Source organism: Anopheles arabiensis, chromosome 3 (assembly GCF_016920715.1).
Source record: "Anopheles arabiensis isolate DONGOLA chromosome 3, AaraD3, whole genome shotgun sequence".
NCBI lineage: Eukaryota > Metazoa > Arthropoda > Insecta > Diptera > Culicidae > Anopheles > Anopheles arabiensis.
This window is the reverse complement of record NC_053518.1, coordinates 21,613,688-21,634,789: the sequence shown is the minus strand read 5'-3', so window position 1 is coordinate 21,634,789 and position 21,102 is coordinate 21,613,688. Positions and strand designations below refer to the sequence as shown.

Below are 21,102 nucleotides of genomic sequence, written 5' to 3'. Positions count from 1 at the left end.
GGATGATAATGCAATTTAGTTGTCGTTTTTTTTTTTCAATGCCAAAACGATCGCCCCCAAATCAAACCACATGATCCTGCTGCCCTTTTAACAACCCCTCCTTGTGCCCCAAAATCATGTGTAAGCCTCGTGGGAGACAAAACACGCCGTCTACGCAGCGCTCCCGACACACGTGGCGTTCCGATTTCGGTTGCGATGCGGTACATCCCCTCTCCCATCTCAGTCCAAGCAAAGACGGTGAACTTGCAACTTACGCATGTCAAGGGTCTTGCGCGTACGCACGTACGAGCCTGCCCCGGTACGCGGAATGCACAATCCAACACCCCTCCCTTCCCTTTCAACTCCCCCACCCCCCAAAAGCGCATGGAGTTCACCCTTTCCTTGTGACACACCGTCGGGGCGACATTTACGCACTGCCATGAGCTGCCCTTCCACCGCGCTGCACACAGTGCAGTGCATTCGGGCGCAGGTTCGTCGCTTGCTGCTGCTATCCTGCTCTTCTGGCTGCTGCTGCTGCTGCTGCTGCTGCTGCTTCCTTCGCTTGCGTACTACGCCCCATCAGCGTGCGTGCGTGCGTGCGTACGCCCCGAAAGAGGTTCGCTTGCAGCCGCACCGTATATAAAGTGTGCCGATTGCAGCGAAACGGTATCAAAGTGTAGTTTGCTTTCGATTCATTCACAACCGTCTCCGACCGTGTGCCGAGTGCAATCGCGCTTTACAAACCTCCTACAACATCATCTACAACAACAGCAATAAAATGTTCGCAAAGGTAAAGGGTTCACTTTCTTTCGTCGAATTGGTGCTCGTGGTGCAGTCAAGCGAAGGGTCAAAAGGTCAAGAGAATCGAGTCCGTCAGTCTGGGCGGCTCATTCTTTCCGCGAGTGTCTTCACGCTGTGTGTGTGTACTAGTGTGTCCTTAGGTTTGCCGCTTATCCGTGCTGATACGAACAACTCACGCACCCTTGGGTGGTCGTTGAGCTGAAAAATTCGCTCTGCAAAGTATAGAGACAAACAGAACCGATGAAAGGGATGAAAACCCTTTCAATTTTTTTTGCTTTTGATTCAAAATCCTTCCCGGGAGCAAGTCGATTGCTCACCGCCCAACAGGCCGTGGGAGCAGAAGTAAAGGAAACACAAATCCAATGTTGAAAAGTTGGCTGCTTCACTTCCTCCGTCTACTTTTCGGCTGTTGTTCAAGAGGAGCAAGCAAAGCCGGCACCCGATTAGAAGCGAAAAAGTTGGTCAAATGGAAACAAATGAAAACAGTTGAAGTAGAAGCATGAACCAGCAGTGGAAAAGCAAAACACAGCACCGACCGGGAACCCCCACTCGGTTCAGGAATTTGTTGCGCGAAAAGTTGTGTCCTCACCTTCGTTTCCATTTTTACCTAATCTGTTTTTTTTTTGTTTTTCCCTTTTTCTGTGCTTTTTGTGCAAAATCGGGGAAAAACGTCATCCCACACGCCAATGCTTCGAGCTTTTTGGCACAGCAGCAGTAGCAGCGGCGCTCTAGGCAGCGATCGAGAAGGAAATCTAATTTCGTTTCATTCACGTGATTTAGAGCGTGTTTGTGGTGCGTACGGGAGCGGGATGTTGGTGATTTGGTTTTTACTGGTTTTCGCGCCGAAACGGCTCCATCCCCATGGTTCAATGTGCGTTTTTTTTTTTTTTTTTTTTGAGCGATACAGCGAGCGGGCCAACGCATCGCGTGAAATGTGTTTTGCTAACAGATGTGAGGCAAAAATGCAAATGAATGTAATGTAAGTTTAAATAAATAAGCAGCTAAATTGCGTGGGAAAGTAGGTGGTTGCTCACGCGTTGCGTGCGTGTGTCTGTCTTGATGGGTTGTTGCAAGATAAGCAACAAATAGTACTTTGAAAACAATCATTTTTTTAATGGGTTTGGAGGATTTTGGGCGGAACCTCAACAACGCTAAACTGTTTTACACTACACGCATCTCACAAGTGTTTTTCGATATGTTGTTTCTTCTTCCATACCCATGCACGATCATACCAAATTTGGTCTTGAGAAAGTGCTTCGTGAATTATGGTTACACCACGGACAAGAGAGAGTTGGTCTTTCTCTGTAGTAACCATTTCAGATGGAAATAGAACCACATCCGGTTGCTACAGAAGCCGACGCGTTTGCCATTAAACCACCATGACAGCTCCGTTTCACGATGTAATGTGTCGTATAAAAGGAACCTTTGATTTTCAACAACAACGTCATAGAGTAGATACATACAAAGAGGCATTGAATGTTCAACATAGAGCGTATTAATACAGTTTTAAGGAATATCAAAAGTTTTGTTTTATGCAGGGTATAATTTGAAAGGCGAAAATTTACTTTAAATAGTGAAAGGGCTTCTTCAAGTTAATAAAGAATTCATAAAGCTCACTTTTGTGTTCTTTACTCAAAAGCAAAAGCTTTATAGTTTTGATTGCAATGTCAGTTCTAATAAAAACAATTTTAGTAAGCGTAAACCTTCCAACAAAATTCACCAATCCTAGTAAATTGACCTGGAAAGTAATGCATGTAAAGCGACCTTTAATCTACTCACACTTTAACAAACTGCAAATTGTAGTAAAGCACATAATACAATCACTGTCGTATTTGAATTTCAAATCAATTTATTTAAAACCTCGCTGCACGCCAATTTCTCCGCCTTCCAACAACTCGTTTCCCGTTTTGCAAGGGCGTTTTGAGTAATCCGATTACTTGCGCTCTCTCCTAAGAATAGTTGTCTTCCCCCGCTATCTCTCTCTCTCTCTCTTTCTATGGTGCTGTGGTGCGAGATAACTTCCTCTCGACGTCACAAAATTAGCTGCATTATTCAGTGAAACCTAGCCTGACATGTCCGCCGCTTCCCAGAACCGTGCTGATGCTGCACCGTGCACTGCGAGAGCACTCTCGAGTTGATAAATAATTATTTAAACAGGACGCTCACTATCCGCGGCATTCAAGGAGGAGCTTAACTTTCATGTTCCGCCGCGCACCTGCACAGCATATCGGCATCAGTTGCAGCTGCTTAGTTTCATCCCTCCCCTCGGTGAGAATTATTGCTCCCTCCAAAAGCTTTCAAAGGACAAATGTGCAGCACTAAGCGTTGGCAAACGGGGAAAACGGCAACAAAACACTGCCGGTGTATAAATCATTCTGAGGTTAATGCTTGGGACGCTCCCTCAAAGATAAGGATGCCCCAAACCCCCGGGGACGTTGTTTCTCGTTGTCCCGACCGGTGCTGCTTAGTGCTTCCTTATGGATAAGCCAAAAGCACCGGAACACGTATAAAATGTAAATATAACAACAATTCACAACATCAAACACGCACCGCACCGGGTGGGCGTGACCGGACCAGACCGTGGCCTTTAGCACGGTACAGATTTCGATTTCGTCCGTCCGGAGAGCGCTTTGCTGCCATTCATTTGGTGGAATTTTTCATTTAACCAACACGCATTCCACAACACGACAGATCAGTGTCGGATTAGCGTTGAATGTCGCTCGACCCACCGGGGGCAAAGGTCAGGGCGCTGACGTGCTGAAGGATGGCTTTTCTTCCCGTCCCTTGCGAAGTCAGAACCATTTGCCCGTTCCGTCACTTATTGAAGGATAATCCGGACGGAAACGTGCGACTGTGACGGTTCATTTTTTAGATGAGGTCCTTTTTTATTGTTTTTTTTTTCGTTTTGATACGTAACGGATGAGACATGTGTCAAGGAAGGGGCGAGCTTTACTGTGAGCATATTTGAGTATAAGGATTTTTTTGTAAATAATGCTTTAAAAGTATGCTTTTAAATACTCCAAAAATACATCTGTAGCATAAAACAAGAATATTCAAAAAAAGACTCAGAAGGAGTTGGCCAACTTTCCAAGCCACCAACAAAAAGCAATATCGCACTGGCAGGCGCTCATTAGGAAGTCAGCAAGGCGCTGCTGCACCATTCCATTTCGGAAAAGGTGGAAAAGGTGCGAGCGGCCTGCTGCGTCCTAATCAAACTTTCCAGCAGGCCGCTCGCACCTTTTCCACTAGACCATCCTTTCGCTACCCCTTCGACGTGCGGTCGTTAACTCGATGCCGACTCGATCGATGAAAGGAAACACGCTTTCCCACACGCTGCCCACAAATCCGTTTCCTCTGTGTGTGTGTGTTTGTGCAGGATGGATAAAGAGGAAGGTGAATAAGAAGCGACGAGGCGGATACCGGAATCCGGTTGTCCCGAAGCCGGATCACTCCCTGCTCTCCCTGCGCTCTGTTTTATGCAGATTGGTTTGGTGCGAATTCGCCGACTGGCAAGCAAACAATCGACTGGCGGTGGACGGGAATCGTGGGAGGTACCCTTGAAGGCAGGGTACATCCGGTGGTTTTTGTCGAGAAAGCGGGCCAGTAAACTTTCTGGGATGTGCTTTCTTCATTAAAATTTCACTCTCTCATTTAGCCAGTCGGTCGGTTTAATTCCTTTCGCAAACGCTTGGCGGGAGTACGGCGGGATGTACGGCGAACTACATTGCACCTGTTTTTTCCTGGAACTTCGGAAAAGGCTTTCGGGGGGTTCGAGCGGCTTTACTGAATGGAAATGAAATTTTCACCTCGAAGTGTGCAATTTGTAATCTGGCCAAACGGGAACAATCGTACAGCGCCGCCGGCGAAACAGAAACCCAACCGACATCCTTGCATTCATCTTTGTAGTAGCAAAGCAAAGAAAAAGAAAAATACCCGCAAAGTGTTGAAACCACAAACATCAGCTCCATCACAACCGAGTGTATTTGCTTTCGCTTGCACAAACATTTGCACCATCCAAATCGGAGCTTTATTTTTACATCAAACCCAAGAAACCGAACAACCCAAGCCCCCGATTCAGTTGGGTAATGGAATTCGATTTATTTCGATCATCGATCTGAGGAGGGAAACATTGCAGTGCGATGATACTTGGTTCTTTATTTTTCCTGCTCTACCACTTCTGCCACCAGTGTTTGGAGTTTGAGCTGTGTTGGGATCGCTTGGGATTGTTGGGAATGGTTCGGGTCATGGATGGTGAAAGCGAATCGCTTCGATTCGATACAAATCTTCTCCCTAATGGAGCGCAACCGTTTGCTATGCCGAAAACACTGGGATAGCCAATCGATCGTGGTGGTGCTGCAGCAGAAATACTGCAAAAGGCAAGTAAAGGGCATCACATCGGGAGGGGGGGGGTGTTTTTTCAATTTTCTTTGCTATTTGAGAGTAAAGATATGCTTGGGTAGATGGGTAGAGGAAGTGAATTTAATTCTCTCCGTGGTCCTGGGGCCTCTTTCCCGTGCTTGTAGCGGGTTGAGCTGGTACCCAGTAAAACCCGGGGGTTTTGTGTTGCAATCTCGTTTGCGAAGCTACACAGTTCATTTGCACCTCATATCCCCCATCATCCGTTCAACAGAGCAAAGCTTCCGGTGTCTTTCAGGTGGTTATCGAGACGAAATTCCCAATGTCAGAACACGTTCACATTAAACTATTAAATTTAAGACTCCCTTTTGAGAACAACTTTCCACCAAAAAGCGCTTCCAAGTGCTATATCATAACCACAGCTTTAAGCTTCTTCGCTCCAACCTTTCCCCCCAATCTCCAGAATGCTAATACCCAAGACTCACGGTTAATATGTGCTAATGTGTCGCCAGCGCTCATGCAAGCAGATCACATTTTTAGCTCATCATCGAGCAATGTGGCAGTACGGGGTAGGTCATAAAACCCAGCCAACCTTCTCCTCTGGGGAGCAGTTTGTCTTGTGCTATTTTCGGCCAGCGCTAACAGTGGCGCGGGAATTTCGATAATGGCATTTGCGGATGCTTTCACTTGCTCTCGGGCAGTTTGCTATCGCTCCCGTGCGGGCTAAAGACGACGCCAAGTCAATCAATATGTACGGTTGGTCGCACGGTTTCACGAGGATTTAGTGAAACAGACAAGCACCGGCGGGGGTTGGGTAAGAATAGCACACTCCGGATTGGTCATTTCGGAGCATCGCGCGTCCATAAGCGGGAGCATTACGGTCCTTACCATATCCGCTCGCAGGGGCTGATGATGCGCTTGGGTGACCTCTTCTCTAATGGCAGTTGCGTAATGGCATCCATAGAGTGTGTGCGCACCTTGCCCAGTAGACAGTAGAATCTTCTGATGAGGTTCCATTACCAAGATACACCCTAATCAGGTGGAATACTTTCTTTTCACCCTCAGTATTGCTATTCTGAGCCCTACCAGCACAAACGCACGAACAATGGTGGATGAATTATTTATTCCTCAATTATGCGCCATAATCTCCCCCAATAAAATGCGAAAGCATGACGAGTGTGTTGTATGCTTTCCGTGCTCTTTGCTTGTTAGAGTATCTGCATCAATAACAGCAGCAGCAGCGTGTGCGGAAAACAACAGTTCAATCAAAACGCCTCACATTCTGCTAGTACCGGATCATAAACAACTCAATAAATTACCTCCTGGCTACGCCTACATGCACATCACTCACAACTCACAATTTGATTACACAAATTGAATGTGAACGGCAAACATCACGAGGAATTTGGTGCCACGTGCTACACAATTGTTTCCCCTTTTGGCGTTCCCCGGGCTGGATTCGCTGGTAGCCAATGGGCCAATCAGTTCCATCACGCAAAGCTGCGATTTTTGTGAGCCTTTGATACAGGCTTTTTATACGCGATCGATCGTCTGGAAGGTGGTGGGAAGGGTGAGAATCTTCATCGCGTACGGATTTGCGATTTTGTTCTCGCTCTCTTCCACCAGGCTTTCAGTTTTCTATTGAAAATGTTTCCAAAAATTCAACACTCTTCATATTTTTTAGTGATTTTTTTCTTCTGCGGAAAGCACGTTCTCCGTCTCCGACGACAAAAAAATCCCATCGCTTGGTTCCGAAACGAGTTTGCACAGTAGCTTCGTGTCATACGTTGCTTTATAATCCTTTTTGCAAGCTTCAAATCTGCACGTTTTTTTGGAGAAGCTCAAAGAACACCAACAACGAAAAAAACATCCCCCGAAAAGCTCGAGTTGAACTTTCCACTTTTTTGGACCTGTAATCCTCGCACGCTCGCTTGATAATCCTTTTATTACATCCACATACAAGCTGAGCTGAGTGTGTGTCTGTGTCTGTGGTAGGAGTATTCATAAGGAGAGCAGATCCTCTTTTAAGAACCGTGTTCGGGAATAAATCCGGCAGGTCTAACCATTTCCTCTTCAAACCATTTCCACTCACATACACTTGAATTTTGTGTATGTGTTCTTCGATGTGTGATGCCACAAATCAACCACAGGCAGCAGGAGGGAAAAAGCAACCGTAAGAGGGGATTCAATCTTTCCCTTCGAATGCAAGTCATCGAGACGGCGCGCATGGGAAAGCAAACCGCACGTCCATTTGCGTTGGCTCATTCACTTTGCGGGTCAATGAGAAAACCACATCCACAAAGGAAACAGTAATTCGATAAGATCTTTAAAAAAAGCCCGGGAAGAAGTGTTTTTTGCTGCTTTTTGGCATTTTGTTCCTTTGTTCCATCTGTAAATGTGATCACCAATTTTCTGTCGCTGCTGCTAACTTTCAGGGGGCTTTTTTTGTGAAGCAGCACTTTTGATTAAATGTGACAGACGCAACGTAATGATAAATTGTGAAAGTCGAAACCGTGACAATACCGTCCTGCCGGGCAGTCGGGTGGAAATTTTCGGTTTTTACGTACAAGGACATTGTAGCCTCCCCCCCCCCCTTTCCTTAGCAATCCTCTCCTGCAGTGTTCCATCGTTCACCGAAGCAGCAAGAAAGTGACGAAAGTCCAAGGTTCAGTGAAATTACCATTTAGACGAGCCGAACACAAGGATCGATGACATAAATGCTAATGATAGGATTTTCATTTTCTCCTAGCAGACAACCTTCCCACACCGGAAGTGGAGAATTTTTTCATTTTTTTCCTGTGGAAAATGAAAGAAAAACTGAGTGAAGCTTGCTTTCACCAGCACCACAAACTGTGATGATAGCCAGTTATATCGTTACATGAATTTAATTACCAAACTGTGTACCAGTTTGTGTTTGTGTGTATCCATTGTGTTAATCCTTTTTTTTATCCTTTTACCACTTTTACACACAAATGGAAACGATTGCAAAAACGCAAACTTCCCACTGTTTGCTTACCAAAAGTACGCACGAACGAATGAGCATCAGAGCCAGCCCAAAAAAAGAATGCCAGTCCATCGGATAGGAATGGTAATCAAAAATCAGAAAACAGAGAACCTTTAAACAAAAAAAAACCTCCAAAAATCCTCCCCTTTTGCTGTGTTTTGGGGCGTTCAAAGCGTAGTCGTAAAATAATACTCTGACCAAACATTGCTGGCCAGGATTGTTTTTCTTTCCCACTTTACCAATATTCAAGCGTCCCGGGGGCTCCGATTCCCATTACGCTACGATGCGTTTAATCCACTCATCCATCCGAGTGCCCGCTAAATATTGGAATTTGTTTTATTTTAGCGTGTTTCTTTGCGCTTCTCTCTGTGCGTTCGTACAACAGAGAAGGGGGGAAAAAAAGCTCGAACCTTTCGGTGCATATTCAAATTTCCAATCGATCAATTTTCTGGCATTGATTTGATTATGTTTTTTTTTTTTCAAATACTCGCACACTTAATCGAGGTATTCTGTTTTTATTTAGTCACAGAAATTGAACGCAAAGAGTGCACAAACGGAATAAATCATCATAACAACAAAATCCACTCAACCTTTCAAGGGAAGGAAACTATTTACTACATCAAAGCGATTTTGCTCTGCAGTGCTGCTTTGAGTGGGCATTCCCTTCGGCTGAAGCGTCCCTTCAAGGCTCGCTTTGAGCACTGGCAAAAGTTTATAAATTTAAACTTTCAATGAGCTTTTTGACCAGACCATTCCGCAAAGGAACTGTCATGCAAAAAGAAAGCCGTGTTTTATTTTACCTTTTTTTGCGTACTTCACAACGTTTCATGGAAGAAAATGAAAGGGAAAAATAGGATCAAGCACCTTCAAACTTACTTTAAACTACTTTCAAACAAACAAAATTTTCGAAAGCTTTATTTATTGCTGTTAAAAAATGGGTTAAGCCAGTCGTTTGTGAACGAAGCACCGTAAAATTGTGTACCAGATGTGGCACTCGATCGAAAATGTTCTTACTATGACAGTGTCGATTAAAACTTTACAATTTCTAACCACCCCAGCATAACAAAAACAGAGCTAATTCCACAAAAAAACTGCGATGAACAAAGCATCGCAACAGTGTTGGAACAAGCTTCTACTACAGAAATAAAAGAAGCCGTCTCCTAATCATTTTCCCCTAAATTTGTTCATCACAATTCCAAAGCCATTTTGAGGCCCCTCAAATATTTCTACACTTCCCTGTAGCTTATTGAAAACAGCTTAAATGTGTAAGCTGTGGCTAATGCCTGACCGTCACAAAACTTGGTCAATTAGTCAATCGTAACTTTTTCAAGAAAATTCCTTGCGCGCCACTCGTTCTTTCCCTTTCGTTCGATGTGACAATCGTTGGAAAGTTAGTTACTAGGTTGAAAATATCCCTACGAGGGGGCAGTTTTTTTTTTTTTGCTGTTCGATTTCGAAAGTTTCTCTTCCCTCGCATTTCGGCGAATTTTACAAACTACCATCATCGATTGCGTTCCAAAGCGATTAAACGGTTTTGCGTGTCGTTTTAATAATACCTATTATTTGCTTGCTTTACAGCAATTTCTCGGGAAATCTTTTCTCCCTCAGCACTTTAGCACCAACCATTAAACCACCCAAGAGTTTTGTAATTGTACAGTAAGCTGGAATCGTTTCCTCCACTTTTCTCGCCATTAAAACCGTGTCCGTATCGGTAGCAGCAGCTGGTGCAATGTTTGGTCCCTGTAAGGGTAGCAGTATTAGAAATCCCTTTTTTTAAGTGATTTTGTTGTGCTATTTACCTTGCTGCCAGCAGGACAGTTACCCATTTTGTTGCCTGATAGCTTTTCGGTGTGTAAAAGAAACGCAGCTTCATCGATTGGTATGTTGCTGGCGTGTCCAATCAATGGCTGGAACAGGCAGTAAGTGTTAAACTCCCCAGCACATGGTTTGACGTGTCTGCAGCAGCAAACATCAACGAGCAATAACAATTGTTTCGAACGATTACGGACCGTTCCACACTGTTGCTCTTTTTTGAACCGAAAAAAGCTGCTTCCTATCCGAATCAGCTTGGCAATGTTTAAAGTACATAAAATTTTATGCTACACCATTCCTATCACCGGTTCATCAACCATCAGTATTTGTACCGAAATTGCGCTCCTTTCTACCGCGAACGATGTTGTCTTTTTCACCTGAAGAGTAAATAACCCCCAAAAATATCTTCCTCGCTGAGTCGAAATGGATACTTTCCTCACTCCTAAAGTGCGGTTAAATGGTTTCCATTTTCCACGACATTAAAACCACCACAACCACTTGAGTGGAAAATCTGTGCAAAAGAAAGCAAACCAAAGCTTGTCACCACCATTTCGAAGTGTTCCGTGTTAATCTGAATCGAAAACAGCCCCCGAGCGGCCACCATTGTTGTTTAACCTTTTATTTTCATTAATTTTTCATTCATTATCTTCTCTCTTCTTCTTTTATTTTCTCTTTCGCAACAACGACCGTTCGATGGTTTTGACATTTACATCCCGCCCAACGCCGCGCAACAGGTATTCGTTGTTCTGGCCGCCGTCGCCGTCGGTGTCAACTCGGTCGCGATCGGAGTCGCTGCTCCGGCCACCCTCGTAAAGGTAAGCTAAAGTAAACTGCCCCCCAAATGCTTCCTCTGTCTGATATTCTATCAGCCCATTCCCTGATTTGCATCGCAACATGAACGGAACAACTTTGTTCTGGTATTGTTCTGTTGGACGGGCTGGGCCGGTGTGAGTGTTTGTTCGTTTGGAAAGTTTTTTAATTAATTTACACCGTCACCTTTACGTTTTTCTTGCGGATTCTGTCGCGTTCAGAAGAGTGGAATACTTTGCTACGTTTGGGAATCGTTCAACTAGGGTCGTTTAATAAGATAATCACAGTAGACAGACGATCGATTAGTCGATCGTGATTGCTTTAATTGGCTTGTAATTAATGAAGTGCAAAATTTCGAAGGATTATTTGATGGTGAAATGTGCTCATTAATGTTTCATTCAGTAGAACCAACAATTTACCCTAAAATTATTGAGTAAATAATCAATTCCTTGGCCATTTCTGCAATAATAGCTCAGTTCGCTATAAAAGAGTAACTTAAACGCCTAAAGGTATGCAATGTTTTTAATACATCATTATTTAAAGTACAACTTACATCAGAACGATGCAAGTGAAATGTAAAACAAACACAATAAGTTGATTAAAAGTGACATTAATTGTTACTATCATACACCTCCAGGAACTTTACATTACAACTTTATGAAAATATAATCACACCTACTGTACCGCCCTGTGACAATGGGGGTGGGAATTACAGTGGAAGTTCTTATCGGTCGGTTCATTATCCATTTTCTTCATTCCCTATTTCTTTGCCGTTTATCCTGCGCACTTCCCACAGACTGAGGAGTACGATGCTCACCCCCAGTACAGCTTCAGCTACGACGTCCAGGACTCGCTGACCGGCGACAACAAGCAGCAGCACGAGACGCGCGACGGTGATGTTGTGCAGGGTCAGGTAGGTACTCCAGGAGTTGCGCACCCACTTGAACCTTCCACTAAAAAATAAAACTTTCCACCAAACGCTTGCAGTACTCGCTCGTTGAGCCCGATGGCACCCGTCGTACCGTCGACTACACGGCCGATCCGGTGAACGGATTCAACGCCGTCGTCAGCAAGTCTGCCGATGCTGCCGTCGTGAAGACCGTCGCCGCCGCTCCCGTTGCCCACGTTGCCTACCATGCGCCGACCGTCGCCGTCGCCCACGCTCCGGCCGTTGCCGTGGCTCACGCTCCCGTTGCCTACCACGCTCCGGCTGCCACCGCCTACGTTTCGCACGCTCCGGCCTACGTTTCGCACGCCCCGGCCTACGTTTCGCACGCCCCGGTCTACGCTCACGCTCCAGTGGTGGCGCACGCTCCCGTCCTCTCGCACGCCGTCTACCACCGTTAAGCGTTCAAGTTCCCGGGCAAGATCCCTCCGCGCGCACGCTGAGGGCCCGCCAGGGACGCGATAATCACTGTCGGTGATGATAAAAGGACTCGACTCAGGCCATACGTACACGTACATGCACCTACCTTTATATAAATACTCATGCACACGCACACACGTAATCTAGAGAAGGGTGGCGCGCAACCACCAACACGCCCCGTTGAAGGAATACCGTTTTCCGATTGACTCAGATTTGTTCTGTTTGATTCTAGCTGTTAGATTAATGCAATTTTTCACGAACGATCAGTATTGTAGCAGTGTGCAGTACTTTACTTTTCCATCGTATCGAACTGTTGTTCCTTCTTTCTCGTCCTTGTTTCTTTCTTTATTTGTACCTTTTCCTTTAAGTTTATGAGTTTCATGTGCTCTGTTTCTTGTTACAACTCGTTGTGTTTTCTTTTCTCATGTGACACTGCACTGCCTCAGTGAACTTTTGCGATGAAAATAAAGTATTACATTCTGCCCCTGCTACGTTTCTATACGATAACGTATAAGGAAAACAAAGTGGTGAAAGAGTTTTCTCAATAATAATGATGACATTTTAAGGTTTAGATTATTTATTATCTGGTTGAGGAGTTGTTCGTTCGACTGTTACAGGATCTCAACTCTAGACCTCTGTTTGTTTTTGACTAGTTTAATGAGGGCTGCACTTCATCCCAATGTTCGTGCTATATACCTGCAACTGTTTTAGTTTTGGTCATTTTTCATAGCTTCATTCGTCCTTTAAAATGCCACTAAATATTTCCTATAAGGCAAAAGTTATTATAAACGTGGTAAGAACATTTTTTGCTATATCTTATTAACAAACAGTAAATTTATGTTTACCGAAACAGGGTGAGTTCTAATCAAACTAATGTTCGATCACAATTATCGAAAATTGTGTAAAGGCCGGGGGAAATTGTCCATACTCGCTAGTCTATTTTTTGTAAACGTGCACGCCATCTAGCGGCGGTGGGTGGAAGCTAGAGGCTGGTGTAATTTATCTGTCAAAAAGTGTTTTGGGTCGAGGAGGAAATCATTTCACCCAATGATAGACACATATTGGAATATTGGGAGAAACTTTGCCTAAAGGCCGGGCTACATTGATCGTACTCGCAAGCGTAATTTTGATTTTCACTAGCGCATCTGGCGGCGGCTGACCGAAGCATTTTGTCAAACAATTTGGAGCCGCTTCAGAAAATACGTTATTTTTCCATGTTTTTTACTAAAAACGGAGGAGAAAAGTTTTGTAAAACGTAGATACACATGTTTTGCACGCATTGCATCCATTTTTGCAATGGAAAACGATGGAAAAACTACTTAATTTTGAGATCCGGCATGACCATTCCCTGGATGACCAAAAATAGCTTCCACCAGTCGCCGCCAGATGCGCTAGTGAAAATCAAAATTACGCTTGCGAGTACGATCAATGTAGCCCGGCCTTAACGCTTTGTATGAATGACGATTTGTCCGACACTAACACTTAACGGTCTAATTTGTTGCAATTTATGGACGTTGATAAACATTTATACATACAGATAGCTTGGTCGAAACTTGATCAGACACCAAGTACGAATATTTTTGACACATAAATTATACCGACTTATAGCTTGCGCTTTTCACCACCAGATGCGCTAGTGAAAATAAAAATTACACTAGCGAGAACGGACAATGTCCCCCAGCCGGAAAATGTGTATTTGCTGACAAATCCTTCCAAAAGTTTTATTTACCCTTAGAGAGAATGTTGATGTATTCTCAAAAAATATTGTCTCCCAAATAAATATTATCACTATTATTGAAATAATCATTGAAACACTGTTGGCTTGGACTAGGACTTAGGTAAAAATGTTCTCCTAGACATACCAATTTTTGAAAATTTTAATGCACAATTGGTTTTTATCCTAATATTCTGTATCTCCTTATTTGGTTCTCATTCACTTTCTCTTACAGGATATTCAAAAAAACTTTCAAATGAAATCAAATAATAAATAATTTAAAAAGCCAATTTAAATATTGTAAAATAAATATCTTACATTTGATATGTCAATGTTTATATGACGTTTGATAAGAAACCTCCATTGTAATCTCTGAAGCTTATTATCTAATATTTATGAGTAAGATAAAAAGTTATGCGACAACGACTGTTATTCCACCCGTTTATTGAAATTGTCTCTCGAATCGAACCTTTCATCATGGTAGCTAACCCTGTAAAACGCCTTTCGGTATGCAAATGGTAGCCAAACCCCTGAAGGTATGCAATGATGTAAAACCTTATTTTCTTCGTTTCATGAGCAGTAGGAGAAAAATAAATTGCACCAAATTTGGATGGATTTCTGATGCATTTAGATGGATTTTATACACCATCTACGGATTTTTATATCTTATATTATCATTTAATCTATGAGTAACTGAGCCAAACTAGAAAACTTTGAACAAAAGACTGACTGCGAAAGAGCCTTCAAATCCAGAACAAGACCTAGCACAAATCTTAATCCTAATATGCTTTACAGTTTTGCCAATGCATAAAACAGATACAAATTGTGTACCAACAATCCAATTACAATGTAGTGTGGGGCCGTATTTGTAGCACAGCCATGCCGAGTGGTCGTAAAAGTAAAGGGTACAACGTACAACAATAGTATCACGCTCCACGCTCCACACTGGAGCTGTTGCTTTCTGTTCGATAGACTTTCCCTCAAGATTTCCTCCCGATTCTCCGGGCAGAGTAAGTAAAGTACGGCTAGTAAAACTTTAATATCCTCCTTAATCTAATGCTGCTAGCGTGCACAAGCCATACGCTCTCTTCCCCAAGCTTTGTTGCTGGCTTAACCCAACCCGATTTCAATTTTGTAGTGGTTTTTCGCTTATTCGCCCGTGCCTTTTTTCCCATCGCAAAGAAAGTGAAGCTGCAACAAAATTGCATTTCCTTTGACTGACCGACCATCGCCCCCCAAACAAACCAAAAGCACCGTGTCACAACCAATGGAAAGAGGAAAGTTTTTTATGTACTTATACAGTTTTGGTGCGGTTTGCTTCTCCAGTACAGCTCCCAATGGTCCAAGATTGTATCCCGTATTTGCTAAGCTCTTGCACACGGTACGGTACATCCCGGCATTGGTGGTTCCTGGGTGGTTCGTAAAATAAAAGCAGCAATCGAAAGCACTCCCCTCGGCCACAGAGATTCTGGGTGGATTGTAAAACTATTTTGCAATTATCTTTCACTACCCATTACTACCCATGTCCAGGACGAACCGTGCCGGACCGTTAGTGTGCCGGCTAACGATGCGCCATAAACTTGTTTAGTGGTCCATAATACCCTCGGACGCTAGATTTGAGCTACGGTTCACGCCAGCCAACTTGGCTGGTTCCGTACCAGGTAAGCGGCTTGCCCGTGCATCTAATCAGTCCGGGCAAACTGGTTCTGTTTTTATTGTTGAAAAATGTGTACACATGCTCATGCTTCCCAGCTTTCTGTGCGCTTTCGTGAAGCAACGTGGATGGAAAACGTGGCGGGTGGAAATTACGATTGAAAGGATTAAATTGTCCCTGCGGGAACGTCATGCTCGGTCAGTGTCAGTGCTCACCGATTGCCTGTCACGGACATATACACAAACACACACACACACGACAAACGGACACAAGTGACCACATCGCGGAGAGGGAAAAAGGAAAAAAAGCAAGCAGCATCGCAAGACTGTTACTCAAATATTCATACGGCTCTGGAGTTGAGAGCATATTACAAACGAAACCAAAGAAAAAAGTCACAAACTCCATTCCAGCGAAGTGCACCTCTGCCTCATACATACATTGCACACACATACGAATCTTCCCATCAAAAACATGGGACAAATTGTATCATAAAATACCCCCACACACACATACAAACACACGAACGGAGACAAAGCAAGCAATCCTATGAGCTTCCGTCCTTCATTCCAGTGAAAGCTCTTGCTCCTTCCCCAGTGGGTCATATGCATAGAGATGGGGTTTTTTTGCGATCGTTTGTTGTTGCTTTACCCACACTTGGAGCGGGAACTAACTGGAATATACTATTTTACACCCGTATCCCTGCCGGCAAAAAGGGTAGCAGCAACCGAGCAGCTGACACCAAACAGACCATTTGGGAGGGGGTCAGGTTTTCCCCGTGCCATTTTTTTTCTTTCTTCTAAAAAGGGGGTCAAAGGGGATTTTTGTACGTTGAATCTTCCCGGGTGTTCGGTGTTAGGCAAGGGGTTTGAATTTATAAAGCTCCTTCTCCTCCCCACACACGCTATAACATCTCAATAAATGAGCTTACCTAATCGTGGGATTGTGTGTGTCCGGTTTTTCAATTTCGAAAATAAATCCTTTCGTACCCCCTTTTTTTTGGAACCGTTGGCTGGATCTCGCTGCCAGGATGGAATCTTTCTTTGCCGGGGCTTTTTTTCTTTCTCTCTCGTTCGGTTCGTTGTTGGCTCGTCGCGCAAAAGGTATGCGTGAAGGTATGCTGCTACACTGCTAGCGAGGAGGGGAGAAGGTATGCGAATCGTACACCTTTCCTGGGACTGGGCAGGACTTTCGCAGCGAGCGACTCCAAACAGTGAGTTGGTTTAAATCTTCACCTTTTCGCCCAAAATTCCTTTCCCAAGGGTGTGAGATCGAATGCGATTGTGGTCACCCTTAAACACGGTAAACGGCGCACGCACACACACACACACGTGGAGCGACACACAGGGGACACCAAAGCACACAAACACACACATATATATATGCAGGACACTGAATAACCGCAAAAGCACCAATTTTGGGGTTGGTTTTTGGAGCTCGTAGCGTAAATCAACCCAGGTTTTCGGATTAGGATTTGCCTTCCCTTCTAATCCCTGCACGAAAGGTGGAAAATATGTTTCATTTAAAAGGCGGATTTGCACTTCCACGTTGGATTGGTATGAAGCTTTCTCTTTACTTATAGATTGGAAACGGCATTTACAGTAAGAGTAGTGCGTAACTCTTTTATTGAACTTTCACTTCACCAACATTGCAACACTTTGCTTTTTTATGTGAATAATATTTGATTCATTTAACTCTTTACTTTTCGCTCAATCTTCCTTAAGCCATAAAAAAAAACTTTTTTATTACAAACTTTATGCACCCAAATGCTAACAAATTGCTTCTCACAGCGGATTATTTTACTTTGAAAACACTTTACCACCATTATTCTTCCACTCTCACCAACATCTCACCAATCATTTTCACTCCCTTTTTTCCCCTAAACTGCACTCAACCGTGTCACTGGTGCACTTTTCAAAGGTACATGAACGGTCCCAAGAGAGAAGAAACGAAAAACTGAAGAAAAAACACACACTCGGAAAGGAAATTGAGTAAATGAAGGAAAGGCAGCTCTAGCGAAGCAAAAAGGTTCGTTAGGTTTATCGAAAATCACCAGCGACGGATAGAGGTAGCTTGCGAAAAGAAAAACCAAAAAAAGCCACACCAGAATACAAGGGATATGGGCAAGAAGTATGTGAAAAATGAAACCACCACCTTCCGGGGCGGATCATCTCAATGGCCCTGGCGTCTGGAACTGTTCCAAACGCAGGGTGAAAGCTTCCATCGTTCCTTTCTTGTTCACTCCTATCACTCTACCAAAAGGGGAATGTTTGTTATGCTTTCCGAGCGGTTCGAGGGCACAGGAGAGCAGGGAACAAAACAGCCAGAGGCTAGAAGAGAAGTGCAATGTAACGAAACTATTCCGGGATACTACTGAACAGTAGATTCCGTGCCGAGAACAATAACCAAAAAACCTTTCCCTACTGAGGACCTCGCCAGAAGACGGGAAGCGTGCGAGAAGGAAAAGGAGAAGAAAGGATATCCGTTTTCCTGCATCCCGTTGCTGGGGGGGGAGTTATGTGCATATAAATACATCGTTTGAGACAGCCCCAGGGACCAGGGAGGACGGTATTCATGTGTACTTGAAGCGCTCTCGCGTTAAGACGTCGCACTCGGGATCGAAGTCTAATTGAAGTCTAAATAAATATCCAGCCAGCTGTAGAGATGAGATAGGAGTTTGCAGGACACTAAAGGACACGTTTTAACGATCTATTAGGATAGTTGGAGAATATAAAACAAACCACACGGTATGCGTATCCTGCACACAAGCACGATCTCGTCGGCTCTCGATCACGACACGTTAGGATGGCGCGCGCGCGAGTCGTTCCAGTACGGTGCAGCTTTCGCTGCAGTGAGCACACAGGAATCGGACACCCCTACCGTAAGGATACGCGGTCAAGTTTGAACTGGCGCTCCATTCAGCCAGCCAAACACACCGTGGGTCATGGTTTCGGTGAGTAATAGCTCAATGCCAAACAGCGCGAGAGGCAGGATGACCGGCCAATAGACCGAGAGAGGGAGAGAATGTGAGAGCGTGAGAGGGAAACGTTTTTGGAGAAAATCTTGGAGCAAACCATGGCGGGGAAAACGAACCCTTGAAAGTTGTTTCCCGTTTTTTGTTGTGTCGCCGCTTCCAGCTGACGTTATGGAGCAGGCCATCATGTTCTCCAAATCTACAATCAAACAGCGGTACATCCTCGTTGAGGTGTTTTCTCTCGCCTCTTTCTCAACTGGAAACGACTCTATCGCTTTGGAAAATGATGAGAATGCTCTCTTTTCGTGTGTTTGTGTCCCTTTTACTTTTGCCTATCGCTTCTATTCTCTTCGTATCTCTCTCCGGTTGCCTAGCAATGGTGCTGGAAAATGCGAAATGTGCACGCTATCACACCAGCTGTTCTGGTGTAGAGCGTCACAGCCGATACAAATATCAAATACCGTGGGGCTGGAAGAAGGTGGTGGCAGCATTCGAATACACCCGCGACCAAAAAGCTGGTCGCAATGAGTGAGAAGATAATGTTAGGTTAAATTTTAATATCTAATTAAATAAATATTTTAGTGACAGAACGAAAACACTCAGATGTAGACGATAAATTAATGAAGTTGGGATAAATAATTTTAACGATCAAAAATAAATAGCTAACAACATTTCCAGATCATAGTATGTCACGTAAAACAGATATTCTCCATACACGAGAAGCGGTATGAGCCATCCAGTAGCCATCGGTTAATCACATCAGTACTCTTTTACAATTTGTGTGATTGCGCAGAAACCATACAGGAGTGTATTCATTTGTATGTAAAGTGTGCATTTTAAGCAAAAATAGTGAAGATGCAGTGATTCTTGAAATACTGTGGATTTTTGTTGTTAAAATCAAACGAAATAATTTTTCATATTTCCCCTGAAGGATGTCCCAGAAGGAAAATGTTGGTGGTAACTGTAGCATCTAAAAATTTGTGATGCCATCTTTTTCAAACTAGCGCCAGCAACATTAAAGCAATGGAGGGAAAGTTGTGCGTGTTAAAATTAGGAATTGTTCTAAACAAATATTCAGTATATATGAACAAAGAGTGTCACGTGATTGTAACTCAATGAAAAGATCGTGTTCACGGTGTGGTGGATGTTTGGGAAGCTTCTTGTGTATGGTGAGTTCTTTTTCTTCTTTTTTGACACAACAGCCGTTGTAGGTCATGGCCTGTCTGTATCACTGTTGGGCTTGGCTTATAGTGACTTATTTATTACCATAGCAGGATAGTCTACGTATGGATGTACGGTCCATTCAGGGCTTGAACTCATGACGGGCATATTGTTAAGTCGTACGAGTTTACGATCAACTGTATGGTATTTTTTATGGTGAGTTAACAGTATGATTTCACTGTGACGGTAAATGTGATGAATAAAAAAGACACAGAAAAACTTTATTCTGATAAATTAGTTATTCCTGAAATTCATCGCAATGGCTTTGCAAAATAGTTCCATGAAAACTATGCCGTTGTTTCTTTCTGCTGTCTCGTTGGTTGGATACAACTCAATTGAGGCAACAACTCAACAAAAAAGGCCCAACTAGTGAGGTTATACTGTACTGCCTTTTTAAATCTTCTTTACTTTACTTCTGAAAGCAATACATTTGAAGCAGCTGCTACTTTTACTTCTTCTTCGTGTTCTCTGCAACACCTTAATCGGTCAAGGTGTTCTTTATCATTTAAAGGGTTGACTATCAATGACTTATGGATTTACCGTAAGTAGAGTTGTCAGTTCTACTCAGGCTCACTCTACTGGATATTATATGCAGAAGATTTATGAATGCATAAAAAAGATTAAAAAAAGTAGTACAGTACAGTACAGTACTAGTACTGTAGTACAGTAGGTTGCCATTTTCAACTCGCTATTTACAGTGTTCTTGTAAAAGTGTTTACGAATAAATGGGTAATGGTTAACGCTGAAAAGTAGAAGAATTTATTATTAGGAAGATTCTATTGGTTAAATTTCTTGCGGTCAATCACTCATGGAGAAAAAACGAGAAGCAATTGCGGTCTAATCTGCATTCAGAACCATTGATAACCTTTTCCATTGTGTGAGATTCCATCACCACGAATCACTAACGTGTGCAACATTCATAAAACGACTTAACAGTTATATTAGTCATAAAAAAGCACAGTATATGTTCCAACTAGGATAAAGAGGTCCGATTAATTTTCAACTAAACACTTACAGCAACATGAATCATTCAATCGGCATTCCGTTCTTTGCTTATACTCTGGCGACGAATGATAAACGAGATCCTTGAATTAAATCAGCCATAGAATAAATAATTTTTGTAATTAGGAGCAAACAATGAGTTTAATATAGTAAAACAGAATCTCATTCGCTCCAAAGCAACGACCATGAACATTCTTTCATGGACCTTGTAATAAACATCCAGTTAAAAAGCATTTCAGTTAAAAAAATCATCCAGCTAGTGAACACTTACTGTACACAACAATCTTACTAGAGGTTATATTGTTAGGTTTTGGAACTGACAAAAATCGCAAAAGATATTCTACACAGCTCTATGACAACCATAAATGCTGCCTGTTCATCAATTTCAAGGTGTACTAGATCAGAATCAGCT

General features: G+C 43.3%; 2 protein-coding genes and 1 long non-coding RNA gene across 6 annotated transcripts in view; 2 read left to right on the top strand and 1 right to left on the bottom strand.

Annotated features, from left to right (window-relative positions):
- LOC120901024 (calcium/calmodulin-dependent 3',5'-cyclic nucleotide phosphodiesterase 1-like) overlaps window positions 1-18,381 on the bottom strand; it is a 269,782-nt gene extending 251,401 nt beyond the window's left edge. For 2 of the 4 annotated variants that reach the window (XM_040308721.1, XM_040308727.1), the window contains exons 1-2: window positions 18,235-18,381; window positions 16,425-17,207 (exon numbers count right to left, since the gene is read on the bottom strand). The gene's annotated coding sequence lies outside the window, so the exon portion shown is untranslated. Of the gene's footprint in view, window positions 1-16,424; window positions 17,212-18,234 lie in introns of all 4 variants that reach the window. The other 2 variants (XM_040308722.1, XM_040308723.1) reach the window with 2 other exon arrangements.
- On the top strand, window positions 640-12,652 carry LOC120901028 (larval cuticle protein A2B-like). Its single transcript, XM_040308732.1, has 4 exons — window positions 640-769; window positions 10,687-10,767; window positions 11,559-11,675; window positions 11,750-12,652. Exons 1-4 carry the CDS (start codon window positions 758-760, stop codon window positions 12,107-12,109), a joined length of 570 nt encoding a protein of 189 aa, XP_040164666.1. The 5' UTR covers window positions 640-757; the 3' UTR covers window positions 12,110-12,652.
- An 847-nt stretch (window positions 18,382-19,228) lies between the features above and the next one.
- LOC120900268 overlaps window positions 19,229-21,102 on the top strand; it is a 42,954-nt gene continuing 41,080 nt past the window's right edge. The window contains exon 1 of the long non-coding RNA XR_005739178.1: window positions 19,229-19,636. This is a non-coding gene — a long non-coding RNA (uncharacterized LOC120900268). The remainder of the gene's footprint in view (window positions 19,637-21,102) is intronic.

Coding starts and splice junctions, on each gene's coding strand:
- LOC120901028 (XM_040308732.1), top strand. Junction 10,768..11,558: donor CTCCGGCCACCCTCGTAAAG/GTAAGCTAAAGT, acceptor CACTTCCCACAG/ACTGAGGAGTACGATGCTCA. Junction 11,676..11,749: donor GTGATGTTGTGCAGGGTCAG/GTAGGTACTCCA, acceptor AAACGCTTGCAG/TACTCGCTCGTTGAGCCCGA.